This window comes from Furipterus horrens, unplaced genomic scaffold (assembly GCF_987537825.1).
Source record: "Furipterus horrens unplaced genomic scaffold, mFurHor1.1.pri manual_scaffold_2, whole genome shotgun sequence".
Lineage (NCBI taxonomy): Eukaryota > Metazoa > Chordata > Mammalia > Chiroptera > Furipteridae > Furipterus > Furipterus horrens.
The window spans coordinates 59,772,021-59,786,299 of NW_028327172.1; the positions used below are offsets into that span (position 1 = coordinate 59,772,021).

A 14,279-nucleotide genomic window follows, 5' to 3' on the forward strand; every position below is an offset into this window, starting at 1 on the left:
AAAAGGGGCGGGAGAAAGAGGAGGGGCGGTGCTCGAGTCACGTGACCTGGGGCAGCCCGGAAAGCTCCGAGGAGGAGCCTGGCGCCGCCATTTTCCTGCAGCTGCCTGTCCCTCTTACCCTGCCCGGCTCCAGCTGACCAGGGAAGGGGTGGGCTGAGCTGAGGCGGGGGCAGGGGAGCGCCCGACACCGTGCCTGACTCCACGGGTGACCCAAGCCAGTTCTTCCCGGCCTGGGTGACAGTGCGCGGCCTTGAGCCCCGCCCCAGGCCGGCGGGCGGAGAAGGAGCCGGTGGGGATACGGGGTGCGGTGGGGGGTGGGGGTCCTCCGGCGCTTGGGGGTCCCAGTCCCCGCCGGCCGAGGAACGGGAGGGGTGGCGGAGAAGCCGCAGAGATGTCCGGCCAGAGCTTGACGGACCGAATCACCGCCGCCCAGCACAGTGTCACCGGCTCCGCCGTATCCAAGACAGTATGCAAGGCCACGACCCACGAGATCATGGGGCCCAAGAAAAAGCACCTGGACTGTGAGTGAAGCTGACCGCTGCCCCACGACCCGCGTCTTTCTCTCCATTTCTTTTCTTACCACCCTTTAGCTGCCTTTACCCTTCCTGCGTCCTGTCTGGCACGGCGGGTCCTGAGCTCGTTCGTGCTGTATTCTTTTGCTTCCATCACACCTGCCTTCACGGTGTCTGTTCCCTGTAAAAATCCCTGACAAGCCACTCCCCTCCGGGTTCCTAGGGGACCCCCTCTTCCCTGACGGCACGCCGCGTGCCCCCTCGCACCCGACCAACATGCCTCGCCACCTGGCCTCTCTCTGCCCTGCCTTCTCCATGTACTGCAGCCTTCTGCTCTTTCCTCCCACCCCAGTCGCCCTCTCCCGAGCGTCTCCCCGCTTGCTCCCCGATCTCACCGTCCCATTGTTCCCCATTAGCCTTCCTCGGGGTTTCCGTAGACGCCCGCTGGCTTGAACCCGGATCCCTTTTCTCCTCCACCCTTCAAGTGATTCCCACTTCCTTTGCTCCGCTCGCATCTTCTGCCCCTTCCCGGGTTGCTCTTCCACCTTTGCAACCCGATTTGTGTTACTTTGCAGTTTCAGTTCCAGCCCTCCGTCTGCTTTTATTTTAAATATCATACTCAAGAGCTGCCTTTCGTCCCAGATTACTGTCTTCGTTGCAGTGGAAGTAAAGGGATTCCGTTTGGTGTAGGGAAAGCTTTGTGGAAAGTTGGGATTTTTAATTGGCGCTGGTGGAATTTAATCGTTTTGGTTCCCTTCTTTGGATTGGGGTGAGTTGTGAATGTTAGGCAACCCCCCCCCACCCTTTTTTATTTGTTGTTGTTCTAATGGGGATATGGGAAAAGGTTTCCTGGAACTGTTAACAAACCTGGCAGTTTGAATTTAGAGGCTGGAGTGTGAAGCGTAGATGTTTGGAACTCAGAATGGATTAATAGTCAAACCTACAAATAACCTCTCTGAAACCTCATGAAAAATGTTTGATGATACTCGAATTTGGACTTCGTTTTAATTTTATGCTAGCTGTCTTCTGCGGGACTAGCTTTTCTTACACGGCGGGATATCGCTCCATTCACTAACTTAATATACAACCCCTAGACCTAACTGCTCCCAACTTTTTCCAAACCTAGAAGCCACCTCTAATAGCCTCCTTTCTCTTTCCACTCCTTTACCTCAAGGTACAAAGCTCAGTGGATTACTCAAGGTTTTGACTCCATGGAGCTTTGACCTGAAACTTTAAGGGCAAGACAGGGAAGTAGGTGCAATAATAACTTCCTTTTTTACTACCCTGACTGACTTAATCCTGCATGAAAGTTACTTTGCCTTACTGGTGGAAGCAAGAGTGTGCATGTCCTGAAAGGAAATTCTCTGACAGGAGTCCTGTTTTGATTTCTCATTTGGACTTTGGCCTTAAGGCTTGAACTTAAAAAATAAAAATAAAAAAGTACAAAATGTGAATTCTTCCAAGGTACTTTGCTCATGAAGTACTGCTGAAACAGGTTATCGCTACAGACAGACCCATTATTCATTGCGACTGGTTCCTTTGCTGGAATATTAAGAAATACGTATGTATCATTACTGCTTGGTTCTTCTCTGTGATGTGCGAGTCGTGCAGCTGCTTTTTAACTATCAGCCCTTGCTTGTGTAGAGAATGCAGACTATATTTAAATGGTGACATTTAATGCACATAATTTAATTAAAACTCATTGTGAAACTGTTGAGTGATTTTTTTTTTTAATCTGGTATTTGGAGTAGATATTTCTGCTGTTTCTTTCTCTTCAAATGACTGCTTGGCTTGCTCTACCAAATCTTATGGTTTGCCCTAACACTGTATTCATTCTTTTGTTGTTTTTTACTGTTCTTTTTAGTATTGGGAATAAGTGAAGAAACAACTTGTTATTGTGAACTATGTAGTGTCCTCTTCCCTTACTTCAAAATAATAAATTACAGCAAGAATAGCTATAACTTTTAAAAGTTCTTATAAAGGTTTTTTTTTTTTTTTGTCATACTTCAAATTTATCATTTTAAAAAAATACATTGCAACGAAGATCAGAAAATAGGCAAGATAAAGTTAGGATGGTGATACTTGGGGTTTTATTAATGTTTAACCTTTTCTCTTGTAATAGAAGATACTGCAGATGCTAACTGGGGTTAAATTTGGAGGGTGCTCCCACGTTTGTAGTTTTTTCTCTACCACTTGTGTTTATAAACTCCCTCTTATTTAGAACTTGAGTATTCCTGGTAATGTTTGAATTTTTTAAAAACTTCATATAAATAAGGAGCCTCAATTCTTTTCAGTGAGGTTTTTAAAATAGTAATACTATTTTTCCTATATTTAAAATGCATTTCTAACCAGTTCTCACTAATGAAATAAATTTAAGTGTAGTCTGACCAATGAGTGGTTTTTCTAAACACCTTCCGTACACACTTTTAATGTACTTTGAGAAAATTGAAAAGGCTGTTACAGTTCTTGGTCTTGACACCATGCATTTTAGGCTTTAATGTAGGGCTGATTTTTTCCTCTTACAGGACTTTTCCTTCTAGTGAAGGTTTAGTTCTGTTGCACCTGTTAATGTCAGCCCAAATATTGCCTACTTAGTTGAACCTAATAAAAATAATTCCTCCCTCCCTCCCTCTTTCCCTTCCTTCCTTCAGTTTCCTTCCTTCCTTCTTTCCTTACCCCCTCTCTCTTTTTCTTTCGATAATTTCATTTTTTTAAATGTTAGCTTTTAACAAAAATATGCTTAGGGCCCCCTTCTCACCCAAGACTTTAGAGTGTGGATGTGGTTTCTGTTCTCCTCCACGGTCTTCCGTATTAGGAAGTGATTATTGTAATTGATGGATTAATGACTGAAATCATGCTATATTATACAAGGTCTGTCCAGAAAATATCCAGCCATCTATTATGTAGAATAGAGATATTTATTGAAAAAGGTACAAGATATAAGAAACATTGTACACAGGGCAATGATGCCTCAGTCACCTTCAAAGTAGGCACCTTGGGACCTCACACAGTTCTCCCAGTCATCATCAGCTGCCCACGTCATATTTTCCTGAATCTCATCAATGATCTGAAATCTCTTTCTGTTCAAAGGTGCTTTTTTTTTTTTTCAGCCCAAAGGTGCTTTTAATGTTAGGAAAAACCAGAAGTCTCAGCGCACCAGATCTGGGCTTTATGGGGGCTGAGTCACCTGGGTGACTTGAGGTTTCGCCAAAAAACTGCATGAGATGTGATGCATGAGCGGGTGCATTGTTGTGATGAAGCTGCCAGTCACCAGTTGCCCATAGCTGTGGCCTTCTACATCACCCGAATAGTTTGTGCGGAGAAATGTTCAAGCTTAACACAACATTGGATGCAGATTTGTTGCCCTACTCACTCAGTTATTTTGAATTTGACGGCCACACAATACACATACTTACTCAATGGTGTCTACCATCCTCACTGACTGGTATAGGGAAGTTGTCATTGTTCATATGCATGCATTCCAGTCCACTCTCCTTGGCTGCCAAGTTACATCGATGTCACTTAAACCGTTCTTGTTATATTAACATGACTGGACGTTTTCCTTATAGACCTCGTATACTTGTTTAAGTAAGTTCTTTTGCTTTGCTTATAGATGTTAATAGATTATAATAGTGTTTAGTGTCTCTAGTTTGAATAGAGTTGTCAAACTTGAAATGTATTTGTAAAATGAACATGATTAGCTTAAGTCCAGGGCTCTTGTGGCCATCATCAAGGTAGAAGAATAGCCCATGAGAGTTCAAACAGCCCTGACTGGTGTGGCTCAATGGATTGGGTGTCATCCTGCAAACCGAAAGGTCGCAAGTTCGATTCTTGGTCAGGGTGCATGCCTGGATTGTGGGCCAGGTCCCCGGTTCGGGGTGTGTGAGAGGCAACGAATAGATGTTTCTCTTTCTCCCTCCCTTTCCTTCTCTCTAAAGTAAATAAAACCTTAAAAAAAAAAAGAGTTCAAACACAAATTTTAAGGACTTCAATTTGCCAGGTACTTATTAACCATTATCTAATTTAACCCTTTCATTTGTGGGAGGGGCAAACCATATGTATAGAAAGTAGTCTTGAACTCCTTTTAAAGAAGGCATAGAAAGCTTAAAAACATCCATAATGATGAAGTATAGACAAACACAATTTTTTAGTTTATAAATTCATAATAAAAAATTATTTAACAAACTTTAGTTGTTTTTTTAATATGAAAATTCCCTTTGTACTTGTTTAATTGGGCACTGGAATGTAACATTTATGCTACTGGCTATAATAGCTTCACTTTTTTTAAAACCATACTTTTCCCAGTTAATATCTGGGGATACTTCTTTCCAGCCACCATTCTGCCTTATATTCTCTGACAAAATCATGTTCTTATTAAGCATCTATTATAAACATATCTCTGATAGATACAGAGTAGGTATTTGTGTGGATCTAGACCTCCCTAATTTTAGTTGTGGAAGCTTTTTAAAAGTAGTAATTTGAATCTTTTGAATATGTACAAGGTGAATTTGTATTTGAGTTAGTGGTTTGTTTAACCATTAAATATATGTAGAAAAAATACAATAAAAAACAATAAAAATATAATCACAAAAATTATCTTTATTTAAAAAAAGGAATATATAATACATTGAAATGTACTTGAAGTAATTACCTTTTTAAGCAAATGTATTGGTTTTTAAAGTCTTCAGGACATCGAGCGGTTGCTTTGTTTGTGTATTATCAAGAAAGTATCTGGTAACCAGGATTTGATTTACAAGAAGATGCATGTAAGGAAGGTAATTAAGTGTACAATCTGTCCCAAGATGTCTCTTGTTTAGAGAAGAAGTAACTGAGGCTTTCTTTCCAAGTGGATCTTGTTTTTCAGACAATTTTTTTATAGTTAATGTATGGGCTTTCTGTTCTTTCCCATAAGAATTAACCATATGTTTTTTATTTTCATTATTTGACCTATTCTTCATTTAGTCTTAATAGTTCTGAAATACAGAAAATGGTAATAGAGTTATGAAAGCAGTAATGATAAAATTTGTGTCAAATGACACATGTCAAATGCTTGATGTATACAGAACTTCATAAATGTAAAGTTTTTTTCTTCTTGATATATATCATTATGTTCCTGAATAGTATGTATTTTGAAAGAGAAACTGGAGAGAACCTGACATATAGCCATTTTGGTACTTGTCTTATTTATAATTAGCAAATTCTAAAATATCTTGGTGAAGTAACTAGGCTTCACTGATGGGCTTTTTAAAAGACATACTATTTCACTTCTCACATTAATTTTTACCCTTATAGCAGTGCTTTTTATGTTTACTATATATTTTGTATATCTGAAATGTTTTAAAAGGTATCTTTGAATTTAATTTAGAGTACTGGGTGAAAGAATGAAACTTCATGTGACATGACTTTTTTCCTCATTTGATTTGTGAATCACGTGTGTAAAATAATTAGGTATTTTAAAAGTACATTAATTGTTAAAAATAATTTATTTTAATTGACAGAATTGCTTTAATTTAAATTGTTTATTTTGATCCTGATTATCATTTACATATTTAATGTGAAAGTTCACCACAATGTGTAGAAAGTCATTTCTGTTCTCTTTTCTTCAGTTCCAAAGTGCTTAATTCCATGATTTCTCCCTTAAGATCAAAGAAGAAAAATAAACTTAAAGGCTTCTTGGCAAGAGGGTAGAGCCCTACCAAGTAGGGTTACATTTTTCAAGTAAAGGCTTTTAGTATTTGCTCTTCCTGTTCTTTTTGGTGGCTGAAGTGGCATTTCCGTTACTTTGTGTTCTGTTTCAGTATGTTCCCAGTTAAACTGCTTTATATATACATTCCTCTAGAGATCTGAAATTTTTGGATTTGACATTTTTAGAATTTTATATGTTTATTGTGTATGTGGTTCTTTTCATGGAGAATAGTTTCTGGGCAATTAGATGTTATTAATGATATTCCTTTAAAAGGGAATTTTGATGAACCTAAATTTTTATATTAAATATTCAGAGTTGTAGTTCCCAGGTTACCAGAATATTAAGAATTTATTATATTGGAGTATAGTAGAAATACAACTAGACTTTGTTGTTTGTGCTTATGCCTAGATTGATTTTACATGTATTTAACAAATATTTATTTATGCTTATTTTGTGCTGGGCACTCAACCATACTAATCACTTTACATTAATTAACTAGCTTATTTCTTTCAATAACTTTGTGAGAGATCTTATTATTATAACCATTTTACTAACTTTCCTATGCTCACACAGCCAGGAAGGGGAGAACTGGGATTTGAACCTAGTTAGTCTAGCATCAGGTCTATGCTTTCATCTTAGTTAATGCTTCTTACTTAATGCTTTTCTATTCCAAGAAATGAATAAACTATATTCATTTATTCCTGGCAGTGTCTTAAAGTGTGGTTCTAGGATTCCTGAGAGCCCCTAAGACTCTTTCAGTATATTTGTGAGGTCAAAACTATTTGTATATTAAGACATTATTTGCCTTTTACGACTATACAGTAGTGTTTTCCAGAGGCTGTATGATATGTGATATTGCAACAAATTGAATGTAGTAGCAGACATGAGAATCAAACTGTTTCCTATTAAGCTAGATGTAAACAATTTTGCAAATGTTCTAAACTTTGCCACTGTTCTAAATGCCATTGTTCTAAATTTTTATTTTGGAAAATAGTGATTTTTCATGGAAAATATTAACATGTGATGAGTTTTTTTAAATGAATTAAAAAATTAAATTTTCTAAGTTTTAATCTCTAACAGTAAATATTAATAGAGAAAAACCACATAACCAAAAGCTCTTTGGGGCCCTCAATTTTTAGCATTGTGAAAGTTCTGCAGCTAAAAAATGCAACTCTAAGGAAGAGCATGTATTAGAAGGGAGCAAAGGATTCTCAGAGAGGAACTAGTTTTAAGAGGTCCTTTAAACTCTCAGAGTAACTTTGTATTTGATTTGGTGATTAACAGTGACCCAACCATTGGAGGACTTTGAACAGGATATGTGGCATAATCCTTTGATTATGTCATACATTAAGTATATTGGAAAGAATGTGCTGTGCGACTTGGACAGGGGACTGCTGCAGGCAAAAAGTTTCACTTTAATGTCTTTTTTTTTTTTTTTCCTTTCCTTCCCTAAAAGGCCTTAAATAAAGCTTGTCATTTTTGGGACTCTTGATTTTTGTTTTTTCCTCACTTTTTTCCCCACCCCAAACATCTGAATTATTTCTTTTCAGCCAAGCAGGTATAGGTATCAATTGTTTCAAATGAGTTCTTGGCCCCTTGAACCATTAGACTTAGCATGTTGCATTCTTTATTCTCAAATATCTTCATTTTCCTCTGTCATAACAGATCCATCCTTTAAATTAAATTGCTTTTGTTAGCATTCGCATTTATGGTGGTCTTATCGTTCACACATTATTGCTACTGTTTAAAGTTTATAATTTTGTTTAACTGTAGTTAGTATCATGCTTTTATACGTATTTTGGGTTCATGTATGTTTTCTCTGTGGAATAGGAACTATTTTTGTACTGTTTTATATCTCTTCCCAAGATACCTAATCAGTGATCCTGTGGGTGCTCAGTAAATATTGAACAATTACCTGTTATCTCCTTTCACAGCTCAGACTTTTCCATGAACAACTTAAAGACATAGCATAGAGATCTTCCCTGACATTTAATATTTTTATGATTATCTTAGTTGCAGTTACGTGGCTACAAATGTATATATATAAAGTCAATCAGTAGCATTGATAAATACATAACAAGTTGCTCTGTGCTTCATGAAACACATGCGGTATTAAGAGATCTAGCTTTGTTTCGCTATTATGTGGTGTGTTCCAAAATACTGTTACAGCAAAAAAAATTTTTTGCTGCAGTTGCTCAGTTTGAAAACTATATGAAAATGCATGTGTTGCAGAAATTAATTTTAAGAATTAAACAAGGGACCAGAAATAGACTTGAAATGTTGATCAGAGCTGCTTTCTTACAGCTTCAAGGGGTGCTGATCACATTGTAGTCCATGTGTAGTGTGCCTCCAGAGTGTAAGTGTATTGCGCACTTTAGAGGTAGGAGGGATAAAGTACACTTAGTAGATAATAAAAATGTAAAAGGAAAGAAATGACCCTTAGAATGAAGCCTTATGAAGTTTGAGGCAAGGGTTGTAGTGGTAGTAGTGATGGTTGTGATAGTTGAAACACTGAATCTAGACCATCACTTGACTCCAGTGGCTAGTGGGAATAGCTGAAAGTTTTCTCTGAACACTTGGAATTTCAGCAGAAATTTCTGAAGTCATTCTGGTATTTATAGAAACAAACTTACTACTAAAACCAACCTAAGGATGGTAATTTTACTCAAGGGACACTTCTGAGAAATGGTTGAGGAAGCTAGAAATGCTTTCCAATCTTCTTCTCTCACTAAAGATTTCAGATATACTTTACATGTGACTTCATAGGGTGTACTCACTCAGTTGCTGTGTTTTAATGTACATGTTTCTAGTGATTAATTATGTAATTAATAAGTATATTAATAATTAGGTAGTCTCATGTGACTGTAACCTGAGAATAAGGGTCCTGGTTTGTGTCTTGAAAAACTTCACATTCCGGTAATAGAGTTAATAATCTTGTGGATACTTAACAGGTAGAAATGTACCTTTTAAATCAGTGGTTCTCAACCTTCCTAATGCCACGACCCTTTAATGCAGTTCCTCATCTTGTGGTGACCCCCAACCATAAAATTATTTTCATTGCTACTTCATCACTGTAATTTTGCTACTGTTATGAATTGTAATGTAAATATCTGATAGGCAGTATGTATTTTCATTGTTACAAATTGAACATAAAGCATAGTGATTAATCACAAAAACAATATGTAATTATATGTGTTTTCCGATGGTCTTAGGCGACCCCTGTGAAAGAGTTGTTCGACCCCCAAAGGGGTCGTGACCCACAGGTTGAGAACCGCTGTTTTAAATACATCTAATATGCAAAAAAATCTTATTGTAATTCAAGTATATATCAGACAGTAAATAGCAGGTGGTATTCATACTGGAGAGGTTTGGCAGACCTTTTTGATGTACTTGAAACAATTGTTTCGAAAAATTTAATTCATGTGTTGTATTGAATGATTTGAAATATTATCTAACTAATCCAAAGCTAATGTGAAAAAAGGGATTGTGAGGTAAAGTGATTATTATTTTTATTATTTTGTAGTTTGTAAATAGAGATGTAATTCATGTAACAATGGATTTTTTCTTATCCTGGACATTTCCTATAAATGGGATCATGCACTTTGTGGCCTTTTATGTCCTTTCCCCCCTCTCCCCTTAGTATAATTCTTTCAAGTTCATCAGTGTTCTATCATGCAGTAGTTTTTTTTTATTTTTTACAATCTAATAATATTCCATTGTGTGGATGTACCATATTTTGGTTATCCATTCACTCATTGATGAATATTTGGGTTGTTTACTCTTTCAAACCTGGTAAGAATAATACTGCTATGAACATTTGTGTACAAGTGTTCATGTGAACATGTGTTTTCAGTTTTCTTGGGTAAATACCAAGAAGACCTGCTGGATCAAAAATTATATGTTTAACTTTGAGAAATTACAAGACTGTTTATCATAGCAGCTGCACCATTTTATATTCCCAATAGCAATGTGTGAAGGTTCCAGTTTCTCCACATTTTTGCCAACACTTGTTGTTTTCAAGTTTCTTTAAAAATTAATTTAAAAATTTATTGTAGTTATCCTTGTGGAAGTTAAGTGGTATCTTGTGGTTTTGATTTGCTTTCCTGATGACTAATGATGTTGAGCATATTTTTACGTGCTTATTGATGACCCCTTGTATAGTCTTAAAAAGATGTCTGTTCAGATCCTTAGCCTGTTTTAAAACTTGGTTCTTTATGTCTTTGGGGTGTTAGAAAAGTTCTTTACAAATTTCAGATACTACAGTAATTTCTTATATGATTTGCAAATAATTTTTCCCATCCTGTGGCTTATCTTTTCACTTTTTTGATAGTGCCCTTTGATAAACAAAAGTTTTTAATTTTGTCTAATGTTTTCTATTTTTCTTTGATTATGCTTTTGGTATAATATCTAAGAAACCATTGGCTAACCCAGAGTTATACAGACTTATACCTAATCCTACTCCTAAGTGTTTTATAGTTTTTAGCTCTTTTAGGTTTGATCAATTTTCAGTTAATTTTTGTATATGATGTGAAGAGGCAAGGTGGTTGGTATTAAGGAAAATTAAGGATATTTGAATTGTTCCCCTTCCTTTGAAGTTGACACGGAAGACAACTCTACAATCTCTCTGTAATATGGAAATAGAGAGTAGTGAAGGAGAAACAATTTTCTTGATGGTAGTCGTTGACTGATAAATGGAAATACATGAGTCAAACATTCTTTCATCTGAGTGGACTAATCCAAAGACCTGTTTTTGTTTTTTGTTTTGGTTCTCAATATAGGCTTTTAAATATGTGAAAAGATAATAATACATGGTTGCATGAGTATCAATAAGCAGGTATTTTTGTCCACACAGAATAATGTGCATGTTGCCATAGTATGTTACACTTCCTCACAATGATACTTTTCACATGATTATTATTTATAGCTTCTATAATTATTTATAGAGTGCCCTTGTCTATTTTCTTTACTATGCTAAATATAGCATATAGTAAATATTTAATAAAAAGATGCTGAATAAATGAAGAAGGATGAAAATTTTTATGGGTGGTTTCTAATGTGTTCCAAAACTGTTTTAAAATTTTTTATGTAAAGGAAGAGAAAGATTGCTGTTGGAGTAATAGTTTTTGCTGTGAACAGTGGTTGTTTGAACTTGTGCTTTCCTGATCAACTAAATTTTTGTTGGTTGAAAATGCAAGAAATTATGGAATTTGGGAAATAAACTTCTAGAATTAGATTGTGTAAAATTAAGGTAGTTTGACACCCTAAAATATTTATTTCATAACGTACATATTATTGGTATATTTGAAAACAAGTGAGCTTAGTAGTCAAATCTTGGGTTGTCTTCTGCTTTCTTTCTCTTATGATGATTATTTGGTTGTGAGTGGGTAAAGGTGAATTCCAGGGAGTCCTGGATTTTAGACTTTGTGTTATTCACATCTGGCAGTAGAATGCTATAAGGCCTTGTTTGCTAAATGTTTGTGTGTTTTGTTATATGACATTGGCAAAACATTTAAAGTTCAAATATAGTCAGAAATGAAATATATGACTAACATGCTATATTGAATGAGCTGGGCATTGAGCTTGATTGGCTTCTTTCTACTACGTACTTTAGCTATTTACGCCCTTTCTTTTCTGGTCTTAGGCCTCTATGGTGAATTGCCTATGAAAACTCAGATTACTTTTTTTTTGATAGTGAAATGGAGATAAATCTTAATACATTTGTATACCTAAAGACCGAAGACAGTCATTTTTCTTGGAGAAGGCCTGAGTGGATAAAGAATTATAAGAGCAAATCATTTCTTGTTTCATGTTATTTTAGTAAAATTCTCTAGGAAATTGTACTAAAATCATTTTCTTGCTCTCTGAGCAAGAATATGGAGGAAAGGTTCTTAGACTGACTTCTGTTTTAACATTGATCAGTACTGCCAAAAATCCTGGTCAGAAGCAGTAAGTGGAGCAGGAAGAGAGAGTGATGAAGACAAGAATGTAAAGATGAATGACACTTGTTCCTTACCTGAAAAGGAACTTGAAATCTAATAATGAAAATGTTCAAACAGATCAGTGGAATACAGTTTGTTTGTAGAGGACAAATAGGGTGCTTTGTGGCTGGGAGAGGGACAGGTTGTGTTTAAGTAGTAATACAATTGGAACAATTGTCTGAGGCTAGATTGTGGAGAGAGTTTGGATTTTAATCATATAACCATTAGATATCTCATCTCCAGGTAGCTTTTGGTTATTGTAGGTGAATTTGGACCATAGTTAGAGCTGATTTTCAAAATTGTGCTATATGTTTATTTTCTGCTGCCAGCATTAAAATAGGAAGGCAAGGAGTTTTTGTTGATCTTGAAGCTGAGAGTTAAATTTCGCTGCTTTAAGTCTTTTATATAAACTTAATTATTATTAATAGTGGCAATATATGAGCTTTGGGAATTTCTCAATCTGTAGATTGCATAGGATTTGAAAAAGTCTGAACAGAAATAATATAGATCTCGTTTTTAAGTATATTTTATTGATTATATTGTTAGAGTAGTTCCAATATTTTCCCCCTTTGGTCCCCTCCGCCCAGTACCCCCCCTTCCCTCCAGCAATCCCACCTCCCTTAGTTCATGTCCATGGGTTGTGCATGAAAGTTCTTTGGCTTCACCCTTTCCTATATTATTCTTAACTTCCCCCTGTCTATTTTGTACTAACCGATTATGCTTCTTAATCCCTGCATCATATCCCCATTTCTCCCCTCCTCCCTCCCAGCTGATAACCCTCCAAATGATCCCCATACCCATCATTCTGTTCTTATTCTGGTTTGCTTAGTTGAATTTTGTTTTTATTTTTTTAGATTCTGTTGTTGATAGTTTTGAGTTTGTTGTCATTTTAGTGTTCACAGTTTTGATCTTTTTCTTTTTTTTTTTAATGTTTTTTATTGATTATATTGTTACAACAGTTCCAATTTTCTCCCCCTTGTTCCCCTCCACCCAGCACCCCCCTCCCCCAGCAATCCCCCCCAAGTCCATACCACTGGTTCGTAAAAATTAACTATCCTCCCCCCCCCCCCAAATATTAGGACCCTTTGTAATCTTGTAAAGGACAATGGGTGAAGGTCTCAAGCTCCTCTAGCTGCTTCAAGCTGGACATGGTCGAAGTAAGTCCCTTTGATGTTTCATATAATAATGGCTTGGTGATGATGATCTCCTTTAGCTTCACCTTTTCTGGGAAGCACTTCATCTGCCCTTCCATTCCAAATGATAGCCTTACTGGTTAGAGTAGTCCTGGTTGCAGGTTGCCTTTCATCACATTGAATACTGCTTGCCAGTCCCTTCCTGCCTGCAAAGTGCGCTCTGAGAAATCAGCTGATAGTCCTATAGGCACCCCCTGTAGGCAGCTCTCCACCTCTCCCTTGCTGCCCCCAGGACTCTCTCTTTATCTTTCACCTTTGGCATCTCTATCATGATGCGTCCTGGTGTGGTCCCCTCTGGGTCTAGCTTGCCTGGAATCCTCTGTGCTTCCCGGACCTGTATGTCCATCTGCTTCACAAAATTTGAGAAGTTTTCCTCATTTTTTTCAATTCTTGCTTCCTCATTCTGCACTGGTTGACTGTTTTTTCTTCCTTATGTTCCAAATCATTGATTTCAACCCTGGTTTCATTCCCTTCACCATTGGTTTTCTGTGGATTTTCCTTCATTTCACTTAGCATAGCCTCCACTTATTCTTTTATGTGTTTGCTGTACTCAAGCATATCTGTCAAGCCTGTGAGCATCTTTATCACCAGTGTTTTGAATTCTGCATCTGTAAGACTGTCTATCTCCTCATCTGTTAGGTTGACTATTTGCTTATCGCTTAGTTCTCCCACTGGAACCTCGATCCGTTACCCCTTTTGGGCCATACTTCTCTGTCGTCTCATTCTGACAGCTTCCTGTGTTTATCTCTGAGTCCTAGTTAAAGCTGTCACTCCTGTTATGTTGTAAGGGGCGGAACCTTAGGAATTTTTCAGTACAGGGCGACCTCTTTCAACCACGTTGTGGCGCTGTATGTGGGGGAGGGGTCCGAGAGGAAACAATGCCACTTGCTCAGCACTCACCCCTTTTCCA

General features: G+C 37.2%; 1 protein-coding gene across 12 annotated transcripts in view; it reads left to right on the plus strand.

The window, feature by feature from the left end:
• Positions 1-317: 317 nt before the first annotated feature.
• Positions 318-14,279, plus strand: part of PICALM (phosphatidylinositol binding clathrin assembly protein) — a 102,227-nt gene continuing 88,265 nt past the window's right edge. For all 12 annotated transcript variants that reach the window (XM_090265763.1, XM_090265770.1, XM_090265766.1 and 9 more), the window contains exon 1: positions 318-521. In XM_090265763.1, coding sequence (XP_090121889.1) covers positions 392-521 — 130 coding nt within the window. In that variant the 5' untranslated portion in view covers positions 318-391. The remainder of the gene's footprint in view (positions 522-14,279) is intronic.